Here is a 24021-nt window from a genome sequence, read left to right on the forward strand (position 1 = left end):
TGAATATCTGCAACCAGTATATGGGCCCAAAACCTTTGTGTCACACATCCTCTGAGCATACTGCCATCAGTTAGGTCACTTCTCTGTGGCCAGAACAAACACCTCAGCCAGCAATTCATACCTTATGATGATTTCATTGAGTCACTTTATAGCGGACGATGCTGGAAGTCCTCAGTCTTGTGGAAACTCACTGGCCTCTTCTGTCTAATCTGCAGCAAGGATCTGTGCCAAGGTCACAAGGATATCTGCGTAACGTTTCTCTACAAATCCATCTGTGAACATCTTGGGATATCTCTCCATCAACAGTGAACGTTCTTACTGGGTTTATTCCATGTCAGATTGCCACTCACCTCATTTCTGCAGCATGCTGCTTTCAAGAAAGGTTCTGCTAACAGAATGAAAGCGGTTGTTTCCCTCTCTAAGCCATTCACCATCCTGAATTGGAAAGATATCGCCTTTCATTCAGTGTTGCTGGGTCAAAATCCTGGAATTCCCTCCCTAAGGGCAGAGTGGGTGTGTCAGTTCAAATCGAGGCTTCTGCCCTGAAACAATGATTGGCGTCATTTGTTCATTTCATGGTGGCCAACATGTTGCCAAGTGGCACATCATCTGATGCCTTTCCTACCACCACAGCACCAAACAAGGTTGTGGGCGGCCTCGGGTTCTGTTGCCATGTACTTGACCAAGCTATAGTTCACCACTCGGTGGTCTGGACATTGGAATGCATATTTTGTTCACAGCAAATGGAGACCTCTTCGACTTGTAAACACTCAAGGTCGCTACGAAGGATACAGCTAGTGGTGAATCTTTAGGTTTCTGAATAACTGGGACCGTTTCTTGGGGGAGGTGGAATCTGTTCAAGAGTGATGATCTTCATGCAAACAGTGACGGGGCCAATATTGGTGCAGGTGGGTTTTTTTTCTAGCACTGCAAAGTAGACTTTAAACTAGTTTGACAGGAGGATGGGAACCCAAGAGGATGCTCTGAGTTAGGTAGAGTGGGTGAGGGCTTGAGGAGAAAGAGAATCAAGACATTAATAATAAACAAGATGAGGCTGAGCAGTGGAGCACTAAAATGAATGGAAACCGGATGGTGACAGGAAAGGTGAGAATGTTTTAAAAACAATTTTTGTTTTCTGTTGGAGGTGTTAGGATTCAAAAAGAAGGTCTGAAAACTGGAGTAAAGGCACCTTTACCTGAATCCTTACAGCTTTCAGAACAGGGTAATGAGTTGAAGGCATACATCATTGTGAATGGGTATGATTTAGTGCCATTGCAGGAACATGGTTGCAGGGTGGATATGACTGGGAGTTAAATGTCCATGGTTTTCAGATTATTTGGAAGGACAAGCAGGAAGGAAAGGGAGGTGGTCAGAGATAATGGGAACTGCAGATGATGGAGAATCCGAGATAACAAAGTGTGAAACTAGATGAACACAGCAGGCCAAGCAGCATCACAGGAGCACAAAAGCTGACGGTAGGTGGTGTAGCTCTGACATTTAAGCTGACATCAGGGTGGCTGTGAGAGATGATATAGGTTATGTGGAGAAAAAGATTGAGGATTTTATCGAATGTATCCATTGCATACTGTTCGAGGAAATTATGAGGGAGCAAGCGATTCTTGATCTGGTCCTGTGTAATGAGAGACAAAAATAATTGATGACCTCATAGTTAGGGATCCTCTCAGAAGGAACGATCACAGTATGGTTGAATTTACAATACTGAGAGTGGGTGAGAAGGTAAAATCCAATACTAGTATTCTGTTTAGACAAAGGAGACTACAATGAGATGAGGAACGAGTTGGTTAAGGTAGACAGGGAGCAAAGACTCTATGGTGGGACAATTGAGGAACAATGGAAGACTTTCAAAGCAATTTTTCACCATGCCCAGCAGTATATACCAGTGAAAAGGAATGACTGTAGGAGAAAGGATAATCAGCCATGGACAACGAAGGAAATAAAGGACGGTATCAAATTGAAAGCTAATACATACAAAGTGGCAAAGATTAAAGGGAAACTAGAGTATTGGGAAATCTTTAAAGGTCAACAGAAAGCCAAATAAAAGCTGCAAAGAAAGGTAAGATAGATTATGAAAGTAAACTAGCTCAGAATATTAAAAACAGATAGCAAAAGTTTCTACAAATATATAAAATGAAAAAGAGTGGCTAAAATAGAGGATGAGAAGGGAGAATTTAATGATGGGAATGAAGGAAATTGCCAAGGCATTGAACAGGTATTTCATGGAAGAGACAAGTAACATAGCAATAATCGATGACAAGGAGGCAATGACAAATGAAGACCTAGAAACGATCATTATCACGAAAGAGGTAGTGTTGAGCAAGCTAATGGGGCTCAAGGTAAATAAGTCTGCTGGCTCTGATGGAGTGTATCCCAGGGTACTGAAAGAGATGGTGGGGGAAATAGCAAATGTGCCCATGGTAACTTAGCAAAATTCACTGGACTCTGGGGTGGTTCTCGCAGATTGGAAAACAGTAAATGTGACTCCATTGTTTAAAAAAGGAGGAAGGCCCAAGGCAGGTAACTTTTGTAGTGGCATGAAAATCTATAATCAAGGAAGAAATAGCAAGACATCTAGGTAGAAATTACAGCCTGGACAGCTCAGTTGGCAGAGCATGAGACTTTTAATCTGAGGGTCCAGTGTTCAAGTCCCTGTTTGGCCATTGCTTTTACGAGGGCACGGTGGCTCAGTGGTTAACACTGCAGCCTCACAGCGCCAGGGACTCCGGTTTCATTCCAGCCTCGGGCAACTATTTGTGTGGAGTTTGCACATTCTCCCCGTGTCTGCGTGGGTTTCCTCCGGGTGCTCCAGTTTCCTCCCACAGTCCAAAGATGTGCAGGCTCGGTGGACTGGCCATGCTAAATTAGCCATAATGTTCAGGGATGTGTACATCAGGAGGGTTATAGGGGAACGGTTCTGAGTGAGATGCTCTGAGAGTTGGTGTGGACTTGTTGAGCTGAAGGGCCTGTTTCCACACTGTAGGGATCCCGTGAATTCTACGAAAGAAATTGTCCATTGGGCAGGTCAAGTTTAACTAATTTGCTGGTACTTTAAGATCATTATCGCTGCAGTTGACAATTGGGAATTGGTGGATGTGGTGCCTCTGGATTTCGAAAAGGCATTCAGCAAGATGCCACACAAAAGGCTGCTGCATAAGATAAAGCTGTGTGGGTAATATATTAGGATAGAGGATAACAGAAGGCAAACAGTGGGGATAAATGGGTGTTTTTCTGGTTGGCAATCAGTGACTACTGTTGTGTTTCAGGGATCAGTGTTGGGATCATAATTATGTACAATTTACATCGATGTTTTAGAGTTGGGTAGCAAGTGTAGTGTGTCAAAGTTTTCAGATGATACTGAAATGAGTGGTAGAATAAAATGTGCAGACTGCAGTGTAAGTCTGCAGAGGGATATAGACAGGTTAAGTGAGTGGGCAAGGGTCTAGTAGATGGAGTACATTTGGTAAATGTGAGGTCATCCATTTTGGTAGGAGTAACAGCAAAATAGACTATTGTGTAAATGGTGAAGAACTGTAGCATGCATACCACTTGCTTCATGGTCCCAGGTGCAGAGGCACCTGGATATCCTTACGCATGATTTACAAAAACCTAGTTTGCAGATGCAGCAGATACTTAAGAAGGCAAATGGAATATTCATTGCGAGAGGGATGGTGTTTAAAAACAGGGAGGCTATGCTGCAGCTGTATAGGGTCCTGGTGAGACCACACCTGGAGAACTATGTACAGTTTTGGTCTGCTTACTTGAGAAAGGATGTACTGGCAGTGGAGGTTCACTAGGTTGATTCCAGAATTGAGAGGGTTGCCTCATGAGTAGACTGGGACTACACTCATTGGAATTTAGAAGAATGATGGGGGAATCATAGAGAACATAGAACATAACAGCACAGTACAGGCCCTTCGGCCCTCGATGTTGTACCGACCTGTCATACCGATCTCAAGCCCATCTAACCGACACTATTCCACGTACGTCCATATGCTTGTCCAATGACGACTTAAATGTACCTAAAGTTGGCGAATCTACTTCCATTGCAGGCAAAGCGTTCCATTCCCTTACTACTCTCTGAGTAAAGAAACTACCTCTGACATCTGTCCTATATCTTTCACCCCTCAATTTAAAGCTATGCCCCCTCGTGCTCGACGTCACCATCTTAGGAAAAAGGCTCTCCCTATCCACCCTATCTAACCCTCTGATTATTTTATATGTTTCAATTAAGTCGCCTCTCAACCTTCTTCTCTCTAATGAAAACAGCCTCAAGTCCCTCAGCCTTTTCTCGTAAGAGCTTCCCTCCATACCAGGCAACATCCTAGTAAATCTCCTCTGGACCCTTTCCAAAGCTTCCACATCCTTCTTATAATGCGGTGACCAGAACTGTACACAATACTCCAAGTGCGGCTGCACCAGAGTTTTGTACAGCTTCACCATAACCTCTTGGTTCCGGAACTCGATTCCTCTATTAATAAAAGCTAAAACACTGTATGCCTTCTTAACAGCCCTGTCAACCTGGGTGGCAACCTTCAAGGATCTGTGTACATGGACACCGAGATCTCTCTGCTCATCTACACTACTAAGAATCTTACCTTTAGCCCTGTACTTTGCCTTCTGGTTACTCCTACCAAAGTGCATCACCTCACAGTTGTCTGCATTAAACTCCATTTGACACCTCTCAGCCCAGCTCTGCAGCTTATCTATGTCTCTCTGCAACCTACAGCATCCTTTGTCACTATCCACAACTCCACCGACCTTAGTGTCGTCTGCAAATTTACTAACCCATCCTTCTACATCCTCATCCAGGTCATTTATAAAAGTGACAAACAGCAGTGGACCCAACACTGACCCTTGCAGTACATCACTAGTAACTGGTCTCCAGGATGAACATTTCCCATCAACTACCACTCTCTGTCTTCTTTCAGCAAGCCAATTTCCGATCCAAACTGCTATATCTCCCACAATCCTATTCCTCCGCATTTTGTACAATAGCCTATTGTGGGGAACCTTATCGAACGCCTTGCTGAAATCCATATACACCACATCAACCGGTTTACTCTCATCTACCTGTTTGGTCACCTTCTCAAAGAACTCAATAAGGTTTGTGAGACACGACCTTCCCTTCACAAAACCATGCTGACTATGCCTAATCAATTTATTCTTTTCTAGATGATTATAAATCCTATCCCTTATAACCTTTTCCAACACTTTACCAACAACTGAGGTAAGACTCACTGGTCTATAATTACCAGGGTTATCTCTACTCCCCTTCTTGAACAGGGGAATCACATTTGCTATCCTCCAGTCATTTGGCACTATTCCTGTAGACAATGATGAGTTAAAGATCAATGCCAAAGGCGCGGCAATCTCCTCCCTGGCTTCCCAGAGGATCCGAGGATAAATCCCATCCGGCCCAGGGGACTTATCTATCTTCACCCTCTGAAGGATTTCTAATACCTCTTCCTTGTGAACCTCAATCCCACCTAGTCTAGTAGCCTGTATCTCAGTATTCTCCTCAACAACATTGTCGTTTTCTAGAATGAATACTGTTGAAAAATATTCATTTAGTGCTTCCCCCTATCTCATCTGACTCCACACACAATTTACCACTACTATCCTTGATTGGCCCTAATCTTACTTTCATCATGCTTTTACTCCTTAAACACCTGTAGAAAGCCTTAGGGTTTACCCTGATCCTATCCGCCAACAACTTCTCATGTCTCCTCCTGGCTCTTCTAAGCTCTGTCTTTAGGTCTTTCCTGGCTACCTTGTAGCCCTCAAGTACCCTAACTGAGCCTTCACATCGCATCCTAACATAAGCCTTCTTCTTCCTCTTGAAGAGAGATTCCACCTCCTTCGTAAACCACGGCTCCCGCACTGTACAGCTTCCTCCCTGCCTGACAGGTACATACTTATCTAGGACACAAAGGAGCTTTTCCTTGAATAAGCTCCACATTTCTAATGTGCCCGTCCCCTGCAGTTTCTTTCCCCATCCTATGCTCCCTAAATCTTGCCTAATCTCATCGTAATTGCCTTTCCCCCAGCTATAACTCTCGCCCAGTGGTATATATAGTGAAGTATATAAAGTTATAAAGGGAATAGGTAAGATAGAAGCGGGGAGGTTGCTTCCATTGGCAGGTGAAACTGGAACTCGGACACTTAGCCTCAATAAGGAGGAGCAGATTTAGAACTGAGCTGAGGAGAAACTTCTTCACCCAAAGGGTTGTGAATCTGTGGAATTCCCTGTTCAGTGAAGCAGTTGAGGCTACCTCATTGAATGTTCTTAAGGCAAAGATAAATTTTTGAATGGAGAAGGAATTAAGGGTTATGGTGAGCGGACGGGTAAGGGGGGCTGAGTCCATGAAACAACCAGCCATGATCTTACTGAATGGCTGAATGGGCCAGATGGCCTACTCTTGTCTGATTTCACAGGTTCTATGAATGACAACAAACTTACAGCACACACTCCCAAGGACATTGTGTGCTTTGATCAGTTTGCCCTTGTCAGAACACTTTGGCCTGAAGAAGACAGGGAACTTGAACAAGGCACCGCAGTTATTGTCAACCCACCCCTTCACTCAGTCCTCTGATGAACATTCCTTTTTATTTTCATTGTTATTTGTAGAACTGTTGTGATTTGGGCACTTGAAATCTAAATTGGAGGAAAATGGATTTTAGTTTCATTAGTTGAGTGAAAATCTGACTTATTTAAAGATTAGAAAGTTATTTTGAAGACTGAGTGAAAAAACAGCATTTACAAGAAGTCAGATGATTTTAGCTAAATGACCAAGTCCAAAGTTGCTGTTAGTAGCCAGTCTCTAAGCAGTTTTTGTTAGAAGTCCCAAATTACTTTGAAATCAATGAAAAGAAAATTCCAGAAGCAGAACACTGTGGGGATAGCACAGATGACATCCTACAAGGCTATTGAGACATAAATTTGGATGGCCCATACTGCTCAATAGATGAGCCGAGTTAGCAGCTTGATTTAACAGGACAAGGCACTAACTTAAAATATAGCCTTGAGTGAATGGCAGTCTCTCAACAAGAAACCCGTTCTAGAGCCTGGACACTTACACAAGAAGTGTTTTAGTGCAACAAAAGGAGCAGGACTTATATACTAATGGTCGGGCCTTGAGTAATGTTGTAGAACAGAGGTGCCTATGGGGTGCAGGTACATAATTATTTCAGGTTTGTGTCACAAATAGGTAGGGTGGTTAAAAAGGCATTTGGTCACTTGCCTTCATTGCACAGTCCTTTTGAGGAGAGGTGTTGGGAAGTCAAGTTGAGGTTGTACAGGTCATTGCCGAGGCCTCTTCTGGAATACTGTGTCCAGTTCTGGCTGCCCAGTTATAGGAAGGATATGATAAGCAGTAGAGGTTTCAGAAGAGATCTAATAGAATTGTTGCTGGGTATGGAAGATTTGAGTTAAAAAGGCTAGCTGGATAGGTTGAAACTCCTTTCACTGGAGTGTTAAGAGGTTGAGAGGCAACCTGTTAGAAATTTATAAAATAATGAGAGGTCATGATAGACTTGATGGTTGTCGTCTTTTTTCCCCTAGGATGGGGGATTTCAAGATTAGGGGACACGTTAAAGGCGAGAGGGGAGAGATTTAGAAAAAGATATGAGGGCAACCTTTTTTACACACAGGATAGTTCGTGAGTGGAATGAATGTCCTGAGGAAGTGATGGATGTAGGTACATCCCCCACCTTAGGGAAAAGACACCTAACCATTAACCCTATGTATGCCCCGCATAGTTTTATAAACTTCTGTAAGGTCACCTCTCAACCTCTTACATTCTAGTGAAAGAAGTCCCAGCCTATCCAACCTTTCTTTATAACATTTAAAAGACACTTGGACAAGTGTATGAAGAGGAAAGGTTTGGAGGGATAATGGCCAAGTGCAGGCAGGTGGGGCTAGTTTAGTTTGGATTATGGTCAGCATGGACTGGTTGAATTTGAGGGTCTGCTTCTATACTGTATGACTGTTCACTGAGCTTTGAGAGTCTGTAAGGTTATTGTTGAGATAAAAGGGACGAATGTTTCTTTCTGAAATTTTGAATGCGATTGTTCAAATAGTCCTTGTCTAGTGTATTTAAAAGAATAGTTTGTGTATTCTTTTCACATAAGAACATAAAGATTTATGACACAGATGGGTATTGGCAGTTTCTTATGAATACGTTCTGTTATTGACCTCCATAGTAAATAAAACGTGTGGCTTAGCAAGGCCGGTCTTACTCTGGGATCTTACATGTCCAGTATTACCATCAGTTAGGATCATAACTGTACAGAAGCTTTGCTACCTTGGGTGTAAACTCTCCAGCAACACCACACTGGATGACAGAATCAGCCATCAACTCGGACCAAAGGAACTTCTGTATCTGGCAGACTTTGCAAAAAACCTGGACATAGAACAAAGTCCAAATTTTTGAAGGCTTGTGTCTCATTATGGTTTCAAGATTTGGACAACGAACCAGGATCACTCAGCGCATATAGCAGCATTCCAGTTTCCTTGGCTATAACGAGACCCAGGCAACACATTTTGAGGGATAGGATCTGTTTACATTTGGAAGAAAATGGGCTTATTAGTGATAAGCAGCATGGTTTTGTGCAGGGAAGGTCATGTCTTACCAACTTGAGAGAATTCTTTGAGGAAGTGACAAAGTTGATAGATGAGGGAAGGGCTGTAGGTGCCAATATATATGGACTTCAGTAAGGCGTTTGATAAGGTTCCCCATGGTAGGCTGTTGGAGAAAGTGAAGTCCAGGGTGTCCAGGGTGTACGAGCTAGATGTGTACAGAACTGGCTGGGCAACAGGAGACAGAGAGTTGTAGTGGAAGGGAGTTTTTCAAAATGGAGAACTGTGACCAGTGGTGTTCCACAGGGATTGTGTTGGGACCACTGTTGTTTGTGATATACGTAAATAATTTGGAGGAAGGTATAGATTGTCTGATTAGCAAGTTTGCAGATGACACTAAGATTGGTGGAGTAGCAGATAGTGAAGGGGACTGTCGGAGAATGCAGCAGAATATAGATGGATTGGAGAGTTGGGCAGAGAAATGGCAGATGGAATTTAATCCAGGCAAATGCGAGGTGATGCATTTTGGAAGATCCAATTCGAGAGCAAACTGTGGTAAATGGAAAAGCCCTGGGAAAATTGATGCACAGAGAGATCTGGGTGATTGGGTCCATCATACCTTGAAGGTCGCTATGCAGGTTGATAGAGTGGTCAAGAAGGCATACGATATTCTTTCATTCATCGGACAGGGTATTGAGTACAAGAGTTGGCAGGTCATGTTACAGTTGTATAGGACTTTGGTTCAACCACATTTGGAGTACTGTGTACAGTTCTAGTCGCCACATTACCAAAAGGATGTGGATGCTTTGGAGCAGGTGCAGAGGAGGGTCACCAGGATGTTGCCTGGTATGGACAGTGCTAGCTATGAAGAGAGGTTGAGCAGATTAGGATTATTTACATTAGAAAGACAGAGGTTGAGGGGGGACCTGATTGAGGTCGACAAAATCATGACAGGTACAGACAGGGTGGATAGCAAGAAGCTTTTTCCCACAGTGGGGGACTCAATTACTAGGGGTCACAATTTCAAGGTGAGAAGGGAAAAGGTTAAGGGAGATATACGTGGAAAGTTCTTAATGCAGAGGGTAGTGGGTGCCTGGAAGGTGTTGCCAGCGGAGGTGGTAGAGGCGGGCACGATAGCGTCATTTAAGATGCATCTAGTCAGATACATGAATGGGCAGGGAGCAGAGGGATACAGATCCTGAGAAAATAGGCGACAGGTTTAGATAGAGGATCTGGATCAGCACAGGCTTGGAAGGCTGAAGGGCCTGTTCCTGTGCTGTAATTTTCTTTGTTCTTTGACCTTGGCTGTCTCATACACATCACAGGTATAATTTGACATCAGGGTCACAACAAGTCGAGGTTCCATGAATGTGCTAATTCTGCCTATTACTACACCAATACTATCTGCAATGGCCAAGCCATATTTACTTGGTCTTCGAAGAGTATAAAACTTTGCAACAAAAACAAGTATAAATGAGATGTAAGAGCGCAAGTAGAGGAGAACAAGGAACTGGATAAAGCCATTCAGCCCCTTCAACCTGTTCTGCCATTTGGTACATCTCAGTCTCAATTCTAGTTCCTTGTTACTCTATAATCCATTCTTAAGTCACAATCTGGCTGCCTCCTCCTCAAATTTACTCAATAACCCAGCATCCCTCACACTCCAGGGTGATGAATTGCAGAGAACCATAACCCTTTGAGAGAAGTAATTTCGCCTCATCTCAATTTTATATCTTATGGTTAAAAAAAGCCCCTTGTTCGAGATTGTTTCTCTGTGGGATGCATACTCTCTATGTCTCATTCGTCAATCTTCTTTAACATCTTATTTACCTCAATTAGAAGTCACACATAGTCCAGGCCAGGTATGGACAGTCGACTTCCTTCCCCAAAGGACAGTGGTGAAACAGAGAGATTTTCAGGTCAATCTGGCAGTTTTGAGACCATTGTTACTGAGCTGGGCTTTTCATTTCAATTTAACAGTTGAAATCCAAATTTCCCCACAATGCAGAGAAACTTTAACCTGTGTCCCTGCAGCATTAATCCAGCCCCAGATTACAGTCCAGCAACGTGACCACTGTGACTGTACTCCTGTTGTTGCATCTGATTCTTTCTGATCCTTGCAGACTGGAGGGTAATGGAATTTCAGATGCCTACACAATGGAACTCACTGTGACTCCCATTACAAACATGTCACTGATGAAGGTGAACCTGTCCAATAATTCACTCACAGACAAGTCTGTAAATGCTCTTCAGACCCTGATTCAGAGACACACTTCCCTCCAGGACATCAGGTAAGTGTACCTGTGTTTAGTGCTGTAACCGTATTTAATATAATCCTATATTCCTTTACTAAGACCTAACTGATAGGTAATTGTTGTAATTCATTTCTTAGCACATTAATGAACACAAAAGAATCTGTGGATGCTGGCAGTCCTAAACAAAAAGGTAAATGCTGGAGAAACCCAGCAGGTCTGGCACATCTGTAGAGAGAAAACAGAGTTAGCGCTCTGAGTCCAGTGCCTCCACGTTAAAAATAGAAGAGGGCTGGGAAAAGGGTGGTATTTGTACCAATGACGGTGAGGAGTGGGTGGGGGAGATTGAATGGGGGCAGTACGTGGATTCAGAGCCCAGAGAGAGATGGAGAGGAGGGACAGGCAAACAAAAAGATGGCCGCAGATAAGCCAAGAGAATGATAAATGCTGGGAGGATGATGCTGAGACTTGTGAAGACTTGAAAATGAATTAGTTGTGCTGGGAGCACCCCATACAACAGCAGACCAAGGAATGTTAGGGAAGTTAATGGACAAGCAGAAGAGTGATCGTGTTCTGAATTTGTTAAACTCCACATTGAGTCTTGGAGGCTGTGTGATGCTGAGATGGAAGCTTGAGTTGAGTCTCTCTGGAGCACTGCACTACGTCTGAGACAGAAATGTTGGATACGGTGGTGTGTTGAAGTGGCAGGCAAATGAAAGCTTGGAGTCCTTTATACAGACCAAGCATAGCTGTTCAGGTCAGCAGTCACCCAGTCTACATTTCATCTTCCCTCTGGTCTCTGTGCTGCACGAACAATACCTCATCTTCTGCCGAGGCAGAACAGTTGAGTTTATCAGTTTGAGACAAGATTACCCTCTCTCCATGCTCCTAGATCCTGCTTTGTACAGGTTTCTGTCTGCACACCCAACCCATTTTCCACTCTTCACACTTCTCGTTAGCACCGTACCTAATGCTGATTGAGCTAATGGCTTATCATCAGCAATCTCTTTGTCTTTCTTCGCACTCTCATGGGGCTCCATCCCCATGTACTCTATTCATTCCCAACCCACCACCCCCCCCCCCCCCCCAGCCCACGAGCAGCATAAATACCAACCTTTCCCAGCTATGTTCAGTTCTGACAAAAGATCAAAGGACTCAAAATGTTAACTCTCTTTCTCTCTCTACAGATGCTCCCAGAGATTCTCTCACACTTTGGGTGCTAGAAATCTGAAATGAAAACACTGTATTTCGCTCCCATGACAGTAATTATCAAATTGTTCTGCGAGGGATATTGCTCTGCTCTGAGGAGATGCACTAGGATTTAATTCTGCATTGATCTGATTCACAATGGCTTTGGTTGAATGAGGAGTTTTGGTCAGGACACTGTGGAAAATCCCTCCTTGTTGTTGAATACAGCAATAGGCAATAAGTAACTCAGAAGCCACAACATTGGGTTCAAATCCTAGCTGATGAAATGTGAATACAATTGAATAAAGCCCAGTGCAGCATCACTTCAGGCCTGGACTGTGTCTCCACTAAGTTCCTGTGGTCAACTCCTGCAGTGAGGCTCCACTGAAGACATTTGAAAAGAATAGCAATAGAAAAGACTTGAGGGAAAATATGTCCAAATAGACAAATACAGTTGGTCACTGTGCCGTTTATGCCTGGCCTTTTTGTTTCATTCATGCCTGAGATGTTGGTATCGCTGACTAAGCCAGCATTGATTGTCCTTCTTAATTTCTCTTTGAGAACATAGAGGTCTGCTGCCTTCCCGAAGTGGTGTAGTCTGTGGAGTGTAAGGACACCGCACAATACTGTTCCCGGATTTTGATACAGTGACACTGGAAGAATGATAAAATAATCCCATGCCACGACGGTGTGTGGCTTAGAGGGTAACTTAAAGGTGTTTGTATTCCAACGAATCCACTACCCTTGTCCTTCTAGATGCTTGGCGTTGGGTTCGGAAGGTACCACCTAAGGAACCTTGGTGAAAAACTGTTCATGCCTTCGAGTAAACTTTCCCCTTCCGCAATCTGTTTTCAGGTCAGAAATCCTTACTGAGGAATTATGAGTCCTCAGCCTGTGATTTATGGTTTGTTAATGAAGGGAAATATTCTATATACAGCGCTTGGGGCAAATTGGATCAAAGGTTATGGGGAGAAAGCAGGATCAGGTACTGAGTTGGACAATCAGGCATGATCATGATCAATGGTGGAGCAGATTCGAAAGGCCATATGACCTCTTGTTCTATCTTCTATGTTTCTTTGTATGAATATCTCCTGTTGGGATGTTTAATCTGTGTTGGATATGAATCCCTGTTTCAGGTTGCAGAGGAATAAGTTCACTTCCGATGGAGCCAACTGTCTTCAGTCACTGTGTAATCACAGATCCAGACTCTGTGTGGAAGTATACACATCGATAACTAGCAAAGGATTTGGGACAATCTGATGACAGACTGACGTGGTCATGAAGAAAGAGCCAAACTTTGTATTTGTACTTCTCTTTCCGAGAAATTTCTACCAAATAAAAAAAATTAGATTGATGATTTAGAACATCTACTACAGTCATGGAGTCATACAGCACAGAAACAGACCCTTTGGTCCATCTAGCCAATGCTCATCATATTCCCAAACTAAACTTGTCCCACATGCCTGCTCCTCACCCATATTCCTCATAAACATCATAACTGTGGCCACATCCACCACTTCCTCAGGACACTCATTCCAAACGTGAACCATTCTGTGTAAAAAAAAAGAAAACTGCCTCTCGTGTCTTTTTGAAATCTCTCTCCTTTCATCTTAAAAGCGTGCCCCCTAGCTTTGAAATGCCTCATCCTAGGGAAAAGATACCAAATCATTAACCCTATCTATGCCTGTCGTGATTTTATAAACTTCTATAAGATCACCTCTCAACCTCCTGCATTCTATTGAAAGAAGTCCCAGCCTATCCAACCTAAACTTTGTAACTCAAACTACTTGTATTTTTGTTTACTATCTCCTTTGCATGTGGGAGGAAAACCACTCATGGTAACTATGAGAAGGCTGCGTCTGAATTCAGACGGTTTGTGCTTGGATTTCCCAGCAGTTAGACGGAAAAAGTTTGACTAATTGTTTCATTGCAGTTAAGGAGTAGAGGGCTAAGGGGCTGGGTGGAGGAAACTGACAACTAGTATCTTATTGATGTGGTTGAGAAACACCGCAGTTTGGAGAAACCCCAAGATCTGGGTTTTCCATCAGCTGAACTCAGTCCTTGATTATTCAAAGTGAAAAGCAAACTGCTGTTGTTCACTGTTTTCTCTCGCCTCACAGTATAAACAAATTTCCTTTAACACTCCTGTGATCTAATTAAAATACATCTCCTAATCCTTTCAATGCAACAGATGTTGTTCCATTGAAACCAGCAGCAAGTCAAGAGTAAGGAACTCATCAGGGGTTCAGAACAACAGGCCCTAAATCCCACAGAATGACGGTTAGCTGACGCTAAGCATCTATATTCATGACCCAAAGTCAAAAGACTTAGCAATTCAGACATGGTGAAGACGCTTGAGCTCATAATTCAATACTGAGAGCCAATACTGAGGGAGCGCTGCAGAGTGCTGAGGATGTGTTGCACAGTCTCAGGGAGTTCTGCACTGCAGGAGGGTCAGTGCTGAGGGAGTGCCGCACTGTTGGAGGGTCAGTGCTGAGGGAGCGCCGCACTGTTGGAGGGTCAGTGCTGAGGAAGCGCTGCACTCTCGGAGGGTCAGTGCTGAGGGAGTGGGCACTGCCGGAGGGTCAGTGCTGAGGGAGTGCCGCCCTGTTGGAGGGTCAGTGCTGAGGAAGCGCCGCACTCTCGGAGGGTCAGTGCTGAGGGAGTGGGCACTGCCGGAGGGTCAGTGCTGAGGGAGTGCCGCCCTGTTGGAGGGTCAGTGCTGAGGAAGCGCCGCACTCTCGGAGGGTCAGTGCTGAGGGAGTGGGTACTGTCGGGGGGTCAGTGCTGAGGGAGCGCTGCACTGTCGGAGGGTCAGTGTTGAGGGAGCAGGCACTGTCGGAGGGTCAGTGTTGAGGGAGCAGGCACTGTCGGAGGGTCAGTCCTGCGGGAGCGCTGCACTGTCGGAGGGCCAGTGCTGAGGGACTGCTCCATAGGATGGAGGACGTTCAGCCTCATCACTGACAGATAGGAACAGGAGGATCCCATTCAGACCATCAAGCCTGTGATACAGGAAGACCATTCAGCCCGTCAGAATAGCCTCTTCCTTTTTTGTGTGACAGTTTTGAGGGTCTGTGTAAAAGGCCTGAAGGTCTAAACAGTTACACAGGTACATGAACAGGCCATTGACACCACTCAATCACACAAACAGGTAATGGCCACAGAAACAGACTATTATACATACAGAAGCAACACTGACCATACCCGCCTCCCAGCCCACAACTTCCCAACATACATGAAAACCTGGTACAGCTCCAGTGATTAAACCTGAACTTCTTTCCACCGAATCAAGTGGCCGATCTGCAGACTGATGAAGAAAAATGTCCCCTTTATCGATCCACAGCTCTCAAACATTCTTTTCAGTTCGAACCCAGAGTAGAGGAGGGGTTTTTACAGGCCCCGTACAAAGGACTCATTTCATAACCAGCACTTTATGATGCTGATGAACCACGCCTGGTTTTTATTAGAAAGGAAGAAACATTCGACTTGATCAAAGTCTGTTGTAAATGAGTGGCGCCTGGATGAGGATCGACCGTTGGTAAGTACTTTGTAAAGGTGACCTGAAGCTGCATTTGGAAATTGATTTCAAGTGTCTCCTGTACCTACTGGAAATAAAATTGTTCAAATAGTGCCAATGCAGAGACAGGTGCACCCCAGGCTGTGTTGGTCCTGCTCAGCTGGCCATCTTGTCGTGTTTGTGGCCTGTTGAACTTCAGCTTATCGAGCGTTCCCATTTTCGGAGCTGTGCGAACTTTGGATAGTGGCTTAAATCAAGAGGCTGGTGAGGCCTGAGGCTGGTTGGATTTGGTTGAAGTTATCCAAATCATTGTTCATTTGCCGTCCAACATTCTGTCGTAATTTAGACTCTCCAGTATACAGTCTTCAATTTATAGGTGATGATGTTGTGGCGTTATCGTTGACTGTTAATCAGGAAATCCACGTAATGTTCTGGGGACCTGGGTCCGAATCCTGCCATGTCTGATGATGGAATTTGAATTCAATAAAGTTCTGGAATTAGGAGTCTAATAATGACCAGGAATCCACTTTTGGAAAAACCCACCTGGGTCACTAATGTCCTTTAGGGAAGGAATATGCTATCCTTACCTGTCCTGGCCTATGTGTGACTCCATACCCACAACAATGTGGTTGAACTTTAACTGCCCTCTGGGCAATTAGGGATGAACAATAAATGCTGCCCACTCAGCTATGCCCTCATCCTCTGAACGAATGTTTAATAATTACAATCACAGTATGTATTTGAACACAGCATCTTAGAAACAGGCTGTTGGGTCCACGCAGTCCACAATGACATTTGTTTTCTTCGTGTGGTCTTGCTCAGTCTACTCCCATGTTCCTGCCCTACACCCAGCTCCATCCATTCTCTTTCCTTCAAATGCGCACTGACCAACTATTAACACAGACACATCCTCACTCTCCATGTCCGTCCCACAACCTCATGAAACCTTTTGGAAAATAAAGGTATCTCGTTCAAACCAAGGCCCTGTTTGGGTGAAGGTGGATGTACAGCCATTAATGGTGGAAAAGCTGACAGTGTTCTGAGTGAAGCTGCTTTATTAAAGAGGAACAACCATCCAGGCACCCACCCATCCTTTCGAACATCCAGCCATCTCTCCAAGTACACACCCAACCATCGCAACACCCGCCCCTCCATCTGAACACCCACCCATTCTTCTGAACACCCACCCCTCCATCTGAACACCCACCCATTCTTCTGAACACCCACCCCTCCATCTGAACACCCACCCATTCTTCTGAATACCCGCCCCTCCATCTGAACACCCAACCATCCTTCTGAACACCCACCCTCCATCTGAACACCCAACCATCGCAACACCCGCCCCTCCATCTGAACACCCACCCATTCTTCTGAACACCTGCCACTCCATCTGAACACCCACCCATTCTTCTGAACACCCACCCCTCCATCTGAACACCCACCCCTCCATCTAAACACCCACCCATTCTTCTGAACACCCGCCCCTCCATCTGAACACCCACCCATTCTTCTGAACACCTGCCCCTCCATCTGAACACCCACCCATTCTTCTGAACACCCACCCCTCCATCTGAACACCCACCCATTCTTCTGAACACCCGCCCCTCCATCTGAACACCCACCCATTCTTCTGAACACCCGCCCCTCCATCTGAACACCCACCCATTCTTCTGCATACCCACCCCACCATCTGAACACCCAACCATTCTTCTGAACACCCGCCCCTCCATCTGAACACCCACCCATTCTTCTGAACACCCACCCCTCCATCTGAACACCCACCCCTCCATCTAAACACCCACCCATTCTTCTGAACACCCGCCCCTCCATCTGAACACCCACCCATTCTTCTGAACACCCACCCCTCCATCTGAACACCCACCCATTCTTCTGAACACCCACCCCTCCATCTGAACACCCACCCCTCCATCTAAACACCCACCCATTCTTCTGAACACCCGCCCCTCCATCTGAACACCCACCCATTCTTCTGAACACCCACCCCTCCATCTGAACACCCACCCATTCTTCTGAACACCCACCCCTCCATCTGAACACCCACCCATTCTTCTGAACACCCACCCCTCCATCTGAACACCCACCCATTCTTCTGAACACCCACCCATTCAGCTCCCTTGGCTCTTCCATGTTGCTCAACTTTCTTTCGTTGAGAATATCAACATCACTTATTTTACAACAAAATACGAAGAAAGAATTACTTTGTTCAGCAGCTTTCACATGATAACATACAAAAGGTTTTATAGCCTTCAAGTGTAATCACCGTTGTAGAAAACATTGGCAGGCATGTGAACAGCAAGGTACTGCATGATGTACAGTCATTGTTACCATGTAATTTGCTTTATTTAGGATTCTTTGTGAGATTACATGTTGCTCAAGGTACTAAAGACAGCTCCTTTGCTGTGGAATTCAAAACAGGACCATTTGATTTTTCACACAGATTGGACAGGACAGGGAGTCCAGGGGAATTGGTGCTTGCACCAGTCTAATGTCTAATCTCATGGACATGTCCCCTCAACAGTACGACACTCGCTCAGGACTGACCCTCCAACAGTGCAGTGCTCCCTCAGCGCTGGCCCTCCGACAGTACAGCACTCCCTCAGCACTGACCCTCCGACAGTGCCCACTCCCTCAGCACTGACCCTCCGACAGTGCAGCACTCCCTCAGCACTGACCCTCTGATAGTGCAGCACTCCCTCAGCACTGACCCTCCAACAGTGCGGCACTCCCTCAGCACTGACCCTCCGACAGTGCCCACTCCCTCAGCACTGACCCTCCGACAGTGCAGCACTCCCTCAGCACTGATCCTCCAACAGTGCAACACTCCCTCAGCACTGACCCTCCGACAGTGCGGCACTCCCTCAGCACTGAGCCTCCAACAGTGCAACACTCCCTCAGCACTGACCCTCCGACAGTGCGGCACTCCCTCAGCACTGAGCCTCCAACAGTGCAACACTCCCTCAGCACTGACCCTCCGACAGTGCAGCACTCCCTCAGCACTGACCCTCCGACAGTGCAGCACTCCCTCAGCACTGACCCTCCGACAGTGCAGCACTCCCTCAGCACTGATCCTCCGACAGTGCAGCACTCCCTCAGCACTGACCCTCCAACAGTGCGGCACTCCCTCAGCACTGATCCTCCGACAGTGCAGCACTCCCTCAGCACTGATCCTCCGACAGTGCAGCACTCCCTCAGCACTGACCCTCCGACAGTGCAACACTCCCTCAGCACTGATCCTCCAACAGAGTGGTGGTCCCTCAGCACTGACCCTCTGACACTGTGGCTCTCCCTCAGTAGTGAGTCTCCAACAGAGCAGAACTCCCTCAGTGACCAGGGTTCAATTCCAGCCTCCGGCAAATGTCTGTGTGAAGCTTGCATGTTCTGCCCGTGTCTGCATGGATTTCCTTTGGATGCTATGGTTTCCTCTTATAGTTCGAAGATGTGCAGGTTAGGTGGTTTGGCCATGCTAAATTGCCCATAGTGTCCTGGGATGTGCAGGCTGGTTGGGATGGCCATGGGACATGTGAGTTACAGGGATGGGCTGGAGCATTGGGTCTGGGTGGGATAGTCTTTGGAGGGGCATTGGGCATTCTGTGGGCTCAATAGCCGCCTTCCACACTGTAGCAATTCAATGATCCTCTGACACTGCAGGACTCCTTCTGTACAGATATTGCAGGGCATACTTTGAGAGATTGTTTCAGTGAGTTAGGTACTCAGTCTGTGATTAGAATCTGGCCATCTGACTGAGAGTTACGGAAGTTTCCTCACTTGTTCCAAAATCTTTGGCGTTCTCTCCCTTGTATGCTTGTGTCTGCTCTGTTATGAAACGTATTTAAGGCCAGGGTTGATTTTAGTTCTGTCAATGCAATCCTTGATGGCATTCTTGGTCAAATGCGTCCCCAATGTCAAAGACAGTTACTCTCACCTCGTTCTGTGGAATTCGGCTCATTAGTCCGTTGTTGAACAAAGACTGTGATGGGGTCAGGCTCTGAGCACAGTTCCTGACAGAACCCAACTGTGTATCAACGAGGAGATTGCCGCTGAGCAAATGCTGCTTGATAGCACCATCAATGACCCCTTCCATCACTATACTGATGATTTAGGACAGACTAACTGGGTTAAATTTCTACTTTTTGAGGACAGGACAAAATTGGTCAAATTTACGCTTTTTCAGCCACAGGACATCATTTAGGCTGTGATTTAGATATGGGAACTAAACATAATTCATCCACTTCACCACTGTAACGGTGCCGCCCCGTGCTCCCAAGAGGAGCTCGAACAGTTCATCCACTTTACCAACACCTTCCACCCCAACCTTAAGTTCACCTGGACCATCTCCAATACATCCCTCACCTTTCTGGACCTCTCTGTCTCCATCTCAGGCGACCACCTACAAACTGATGTCCATTTCAAGCCCACTGACTCTCACAGCTATCTGGAATACAACTCCTCCCACCCACCTTCCTGCAAAAATTCCATCCCCTATTCCCAATTCCTTCACCTCCGCCACATCTGCTCCCAGGATGAGACATTCCACTCCCATACATCCCAGATGTCCTTGTTCTTCAAGGACCGCAACTTCCCTCCTGCAGTGGTCGAGAATGCCCTCGACCATGTCTCCTGCATTTCCCGCAACTCATCCCTCACACCCCGCCCCCGCAATAACCGCCAAAAGAGAATCCCCCTCATCCTCACATACCACCCAATCAACCTCCGGATACAACGCATAATCCTCCGACACTTCCACCATCTACAATCCAAACCCACCACCCAAGACATTTTTCCATCCCCACCCTTGTCTGCCTTCCGGAGAGACCACTATCTCTGCAACTCCCTTGTCCGCTCCACACTCCCCTCCAACCCCTCCACACCCGGTACTTTCCCGAGCACCTACAGGAAGTGCTACACTTGCTCCCACACCTCCCCCTCACCCCCATCCCAGGCCCCAAGATGACTTTCCACATCAAGCAGATGTTCACCTGCACATCCGCCAATGTGATATACTGCATCCGCTGTACCCGGTGTGGCTTCCTCTACAATGGGGAAACCAAGTGGAGGCTTGGAGGCCACTTTGCAGGACACCTCCGCTCGGTTCGCAATAAACAACTGCATCTCCCAGTCGCGAACCACTTCAACTCCCCCTCCCACTCCTTAGACGGCATGTCCATCCTGGGCCTCCTGCAGTGCCACAATGATGCCACCCGTAGGTTGCAGGAACAGCAACTCATATTCCGCTTGGGAACCCTGCAGTCCAATGGTATCAATGTGGATCTCACCAGCTTCAAAATCTCCCCTCCCCCCACTGCATCCCAAAACCAGCCCAACTCATCCCCACCTCCCTAACCTGTTCTTTCTCTCACCTATCCTCTCCTCCCACCTCAAGCTGCACCTCAATTTCCTACCTACTAACCTCATCCTGCGCCCTTGACCAGTCCATCCTCCCTGGACTGATCTTTCCCCACCCTACCTCCCCACCTATCTTCCCCTCTATCCATCTTCGGTCCGCCTCCCTGTCTCTCTCTATTTACTTCAGAATCCTCTCCCAATCCCCCATTTCTGATGAAGGGTCTAGGCCCGAAACGTCACCTTTTGTGCTCCTCAGATGCTGCTTGGCCTGCTGTGTTCATCCAGCTCCACACTTTAATATCTCGGATTCTCCAGCATCTGCAGTTCCCATTATCTCTGAGCATAATGTCTCCTAGTCTGGTTCCTGGGATGGCAAGACTAACGTACGAAGAGAGATTAAATCAGATAGGATTATATTTGTTGGTGTTCACAGAATGAGGAGATCTGACAGAAACCCATAAAATTCTCCCAGGTTATTCACTGTTCTCAATGGCACGACAGTCCTGTACTGGGGGTCACAGTCTAAGGATGTGAGGTAAACCATTTAGGACTGAGATGGGGAGAAATATCTTCATCCAGAGAGCGATGGCCCTGTGGAATTTGCTATCTCAGAAAGCAAACAAAGCCAAAACATTGTATGATTTTGAGGAGGATTTAGCTATTGCACTTGGACCTAAAGGGACCAAAGGATATGGGAGAAAAGTAGCAACAGGGTATTGAGTTGCATGATCAGATAAAGCCATGTTGAATGATGGAGCAGGCTTGAAGGGCTGAATAGCCTACCCAGTTTTTTCTACATATTGTAGACTTCATCAGGTTTATACGTCAATTTTATCTATGCCTGGTGCTGTGTCCAGTACGACACCGACTAGCGGAGAGTTTTCCAATTCCCGTGCTCTCCAGTTTTTCTTGTGCTTCATCATGGCGCATTTAGTCAAATGCAGCTTGATGCCAAAGGCAGTTACTCTCAGTCAGCTCCGGAGTTTGGCTCTTTTGTTGGTGAATAGACTTAGGCTGTGATGAGGCAGGAGTTGGGTGGCGCTGGTGAAAACTGAGCCTCACCGAGCAGGTTATTGCTTTTCATGTGCCACTTGTTAGCACATCGATGACCTCTTGTATCACTCTGCTGATGATCAAGAATCAACCGATCTTGTAACTGGTTGGGTTGAATTTTCCCCGCTTTCGCTGGGCAGGTTATTTCTGAGCAATGTTCTGCATTGTCAGCTGATACCAGATTAGTTTAGCTCGGGGTATGGCTAGTTTTGGAGTGCAAAACTTCAAATTCTATTGCTGGAATGTTGACAACACCTATAGCCCTTGTAGTATCCAGTGCCTTCAGCTATTTCTTCATATCACGTGGAGTGAATTGAGCTAGTTGAAGACTCGTATGAGGTGCTGTGGACCTTAGGAATTATCCACTTGGTGCTGCTGGCTGAAAATTGCTTGAAATGCTTCAGCTAAGTCTTTTGATCTGATTTGACAGGTATCTCCTGTCATTGAGGACAGGTTGTTTGTGGCACAGAGATCATAGGAGGGTACAACGGTTCTTGTAAAATGAGTTCTGCAATACACATGGTGCTTTTAACTTTCATAAAGACGTGACAAATCAGTTTGTAAAGGTTGCCAAGAAAACATGTTCATAGATTATATCTGAGACAGCAGCTACACATTTTAGAGCTAATTAGAAAGCAGGCTGTCCTAGGTCTAGTGATGTGCAATGACACACAATTAATGAATGATCACATTGTAATCGAGGACCTTGGTAAAGAGACCAGAGCAGGAGGTTGAAAATTGTGGGTCTAACATTAGCATCCAAAACTCACTTAAAAGCAATTCCAAAGGTACGAAGATATAGTTGGCGAAAGTGACCCGAGAGAAAAAGATTAAAAGAGAAGCAGTGGCAAATATTAAAGGAAACATTTCGTAACTCTTAGAAACACATATTCCAATGAGAAAGAGTTACAACTCTGATGGGAGGAAAGTGCTGGTAATGAAGCCCCACTACTCCACAAGAAATATGCAGATGTTTTATTTAATTATACAAAGGATCACGTTGCTTATCTAGTTGTTGTGCTATCATCTAGAATGAAAGAAACATGAAGTGCGCCGCTTTAACTACCTCAGAAGGAGTTTATTTTATTTTTGGAAAACATGTTCTTAAAGCAATGGAAAAATGAAATTAACAACGAAACTAATATGCAGAATTAAACTATACTCCCCCACGTAATCCCTGACATGAACATTCACACAACAGATGGTACGGCTGTCCAGAAGTGATATAAATTTAAAAGATAAAAAGGGACAAACACCCACAGTGGGTCGAACATCTGAACAAAATGAAGAAAATTGTGAGGATTTCTCACATTCCAGCTGATGACCAGCAAGATCGAAACGCTGACAGCCATGGAATCAATGAGATCTCCAATTCAGTCATGAGATCAGATGACAGTCAATTAAAAATCATATTTGACATTATCATGTTCCCACAATTTGTCAGCCCAGACAGTAGCATGCACCACACAGAGTGATCAGCACCTTGATTACCGCATTGACCTCTGGATCAGAAGTAGCTGCTGTGTACAAGCACCCAGAGGCCCATGCAGCCCTGAAGAAATTAGGGGGAAGGCTACAAAACAGAGAGGGGGATCTTTGCAGCTGGTTGTCCTTCAGAGTCTCTCGTGTACTTTTCAGGAGAGTTAGAGCCAATCCTTTCTTGAATGAAAGACTTCCGTTAGCTGATATACAGGAATGATGGAAAAACATCAGGTCATCTCCAGGTAATAAAGTGTGAAGCTGGATGAACACAGCAGGCCAAGCAGCATCTCAGGAGCACAAAAGCTGACGTTTCGGGCCTAGACCCTTCATCAGAGAGGGGGATGGGGTGAGGGTTCTGGAATAAATAGGGAGAGAGGGGGAGGCGGACCGAAGATGGAGAGAAAAGAAGATAGGTGGAGAGGAGAGTATAGGTGGGCAGTTAGGGAGGGGATAGGTCAGTCCACGGAAGACGGACAGGTCAAGGAGGTGGGATGAGGTTAGTAGGTAGGAAATGGAGGTGCTGCTTGGGGTGTGAGGAAGGGATGGGTGAGAGGAAGAACAGGTTAGGG

At 45.7% G+C, this 24021-nt stretch overlaps 1 protein-coding gene across 4 annotated transcripts in view; it reads left to right on the forward strand.

Moving 5' to 3' along the window:
• The window catches only part of LOC125450433 (NACHT, LRR and PYD domains-containing protein 3-like), a 42134-nt gene extending 28767 nt beyond the window's left edge, over window positions 1-13367 (forward strand). For all 4 annotated transcript variants that reach the window (XM_059642841.1, XM_059642842.1, XM_059642843.1 and 1 more), the window contains exons 10-11: window positions 10720-10887; window positions 13173-13367. In XM_059642841.1, the coding sequence (XP_059498824.1) occupies window positions 10720-10887; window positions 13173-13296 (292 nt within the window). In that variant the 3' untranslated portion in view covers window positions 13297-13367. The remainder of the gene's footprint in view (window positions 1-10719; window positions 10888-13172) is intronic.
• Window positions 13368-24021: the final 10654 nt, after the last annotated feature.

Source organism: Stegostoma tigrinum, chromosome 46 (genome assembly GCF_030684315.1).
Source record: "Stegostoma tigrinum isolate sSteTig4 chromosome 46, sSteTig4.hap1, whole genome shotgun sequence".
Lineage (NCBI taxonomy): Eukaryota > Metazoa > Chordata > Chondrichthyes > Orectolobiformes > Stegostomatidae > Stegostoma > Stegostoma tigrinum.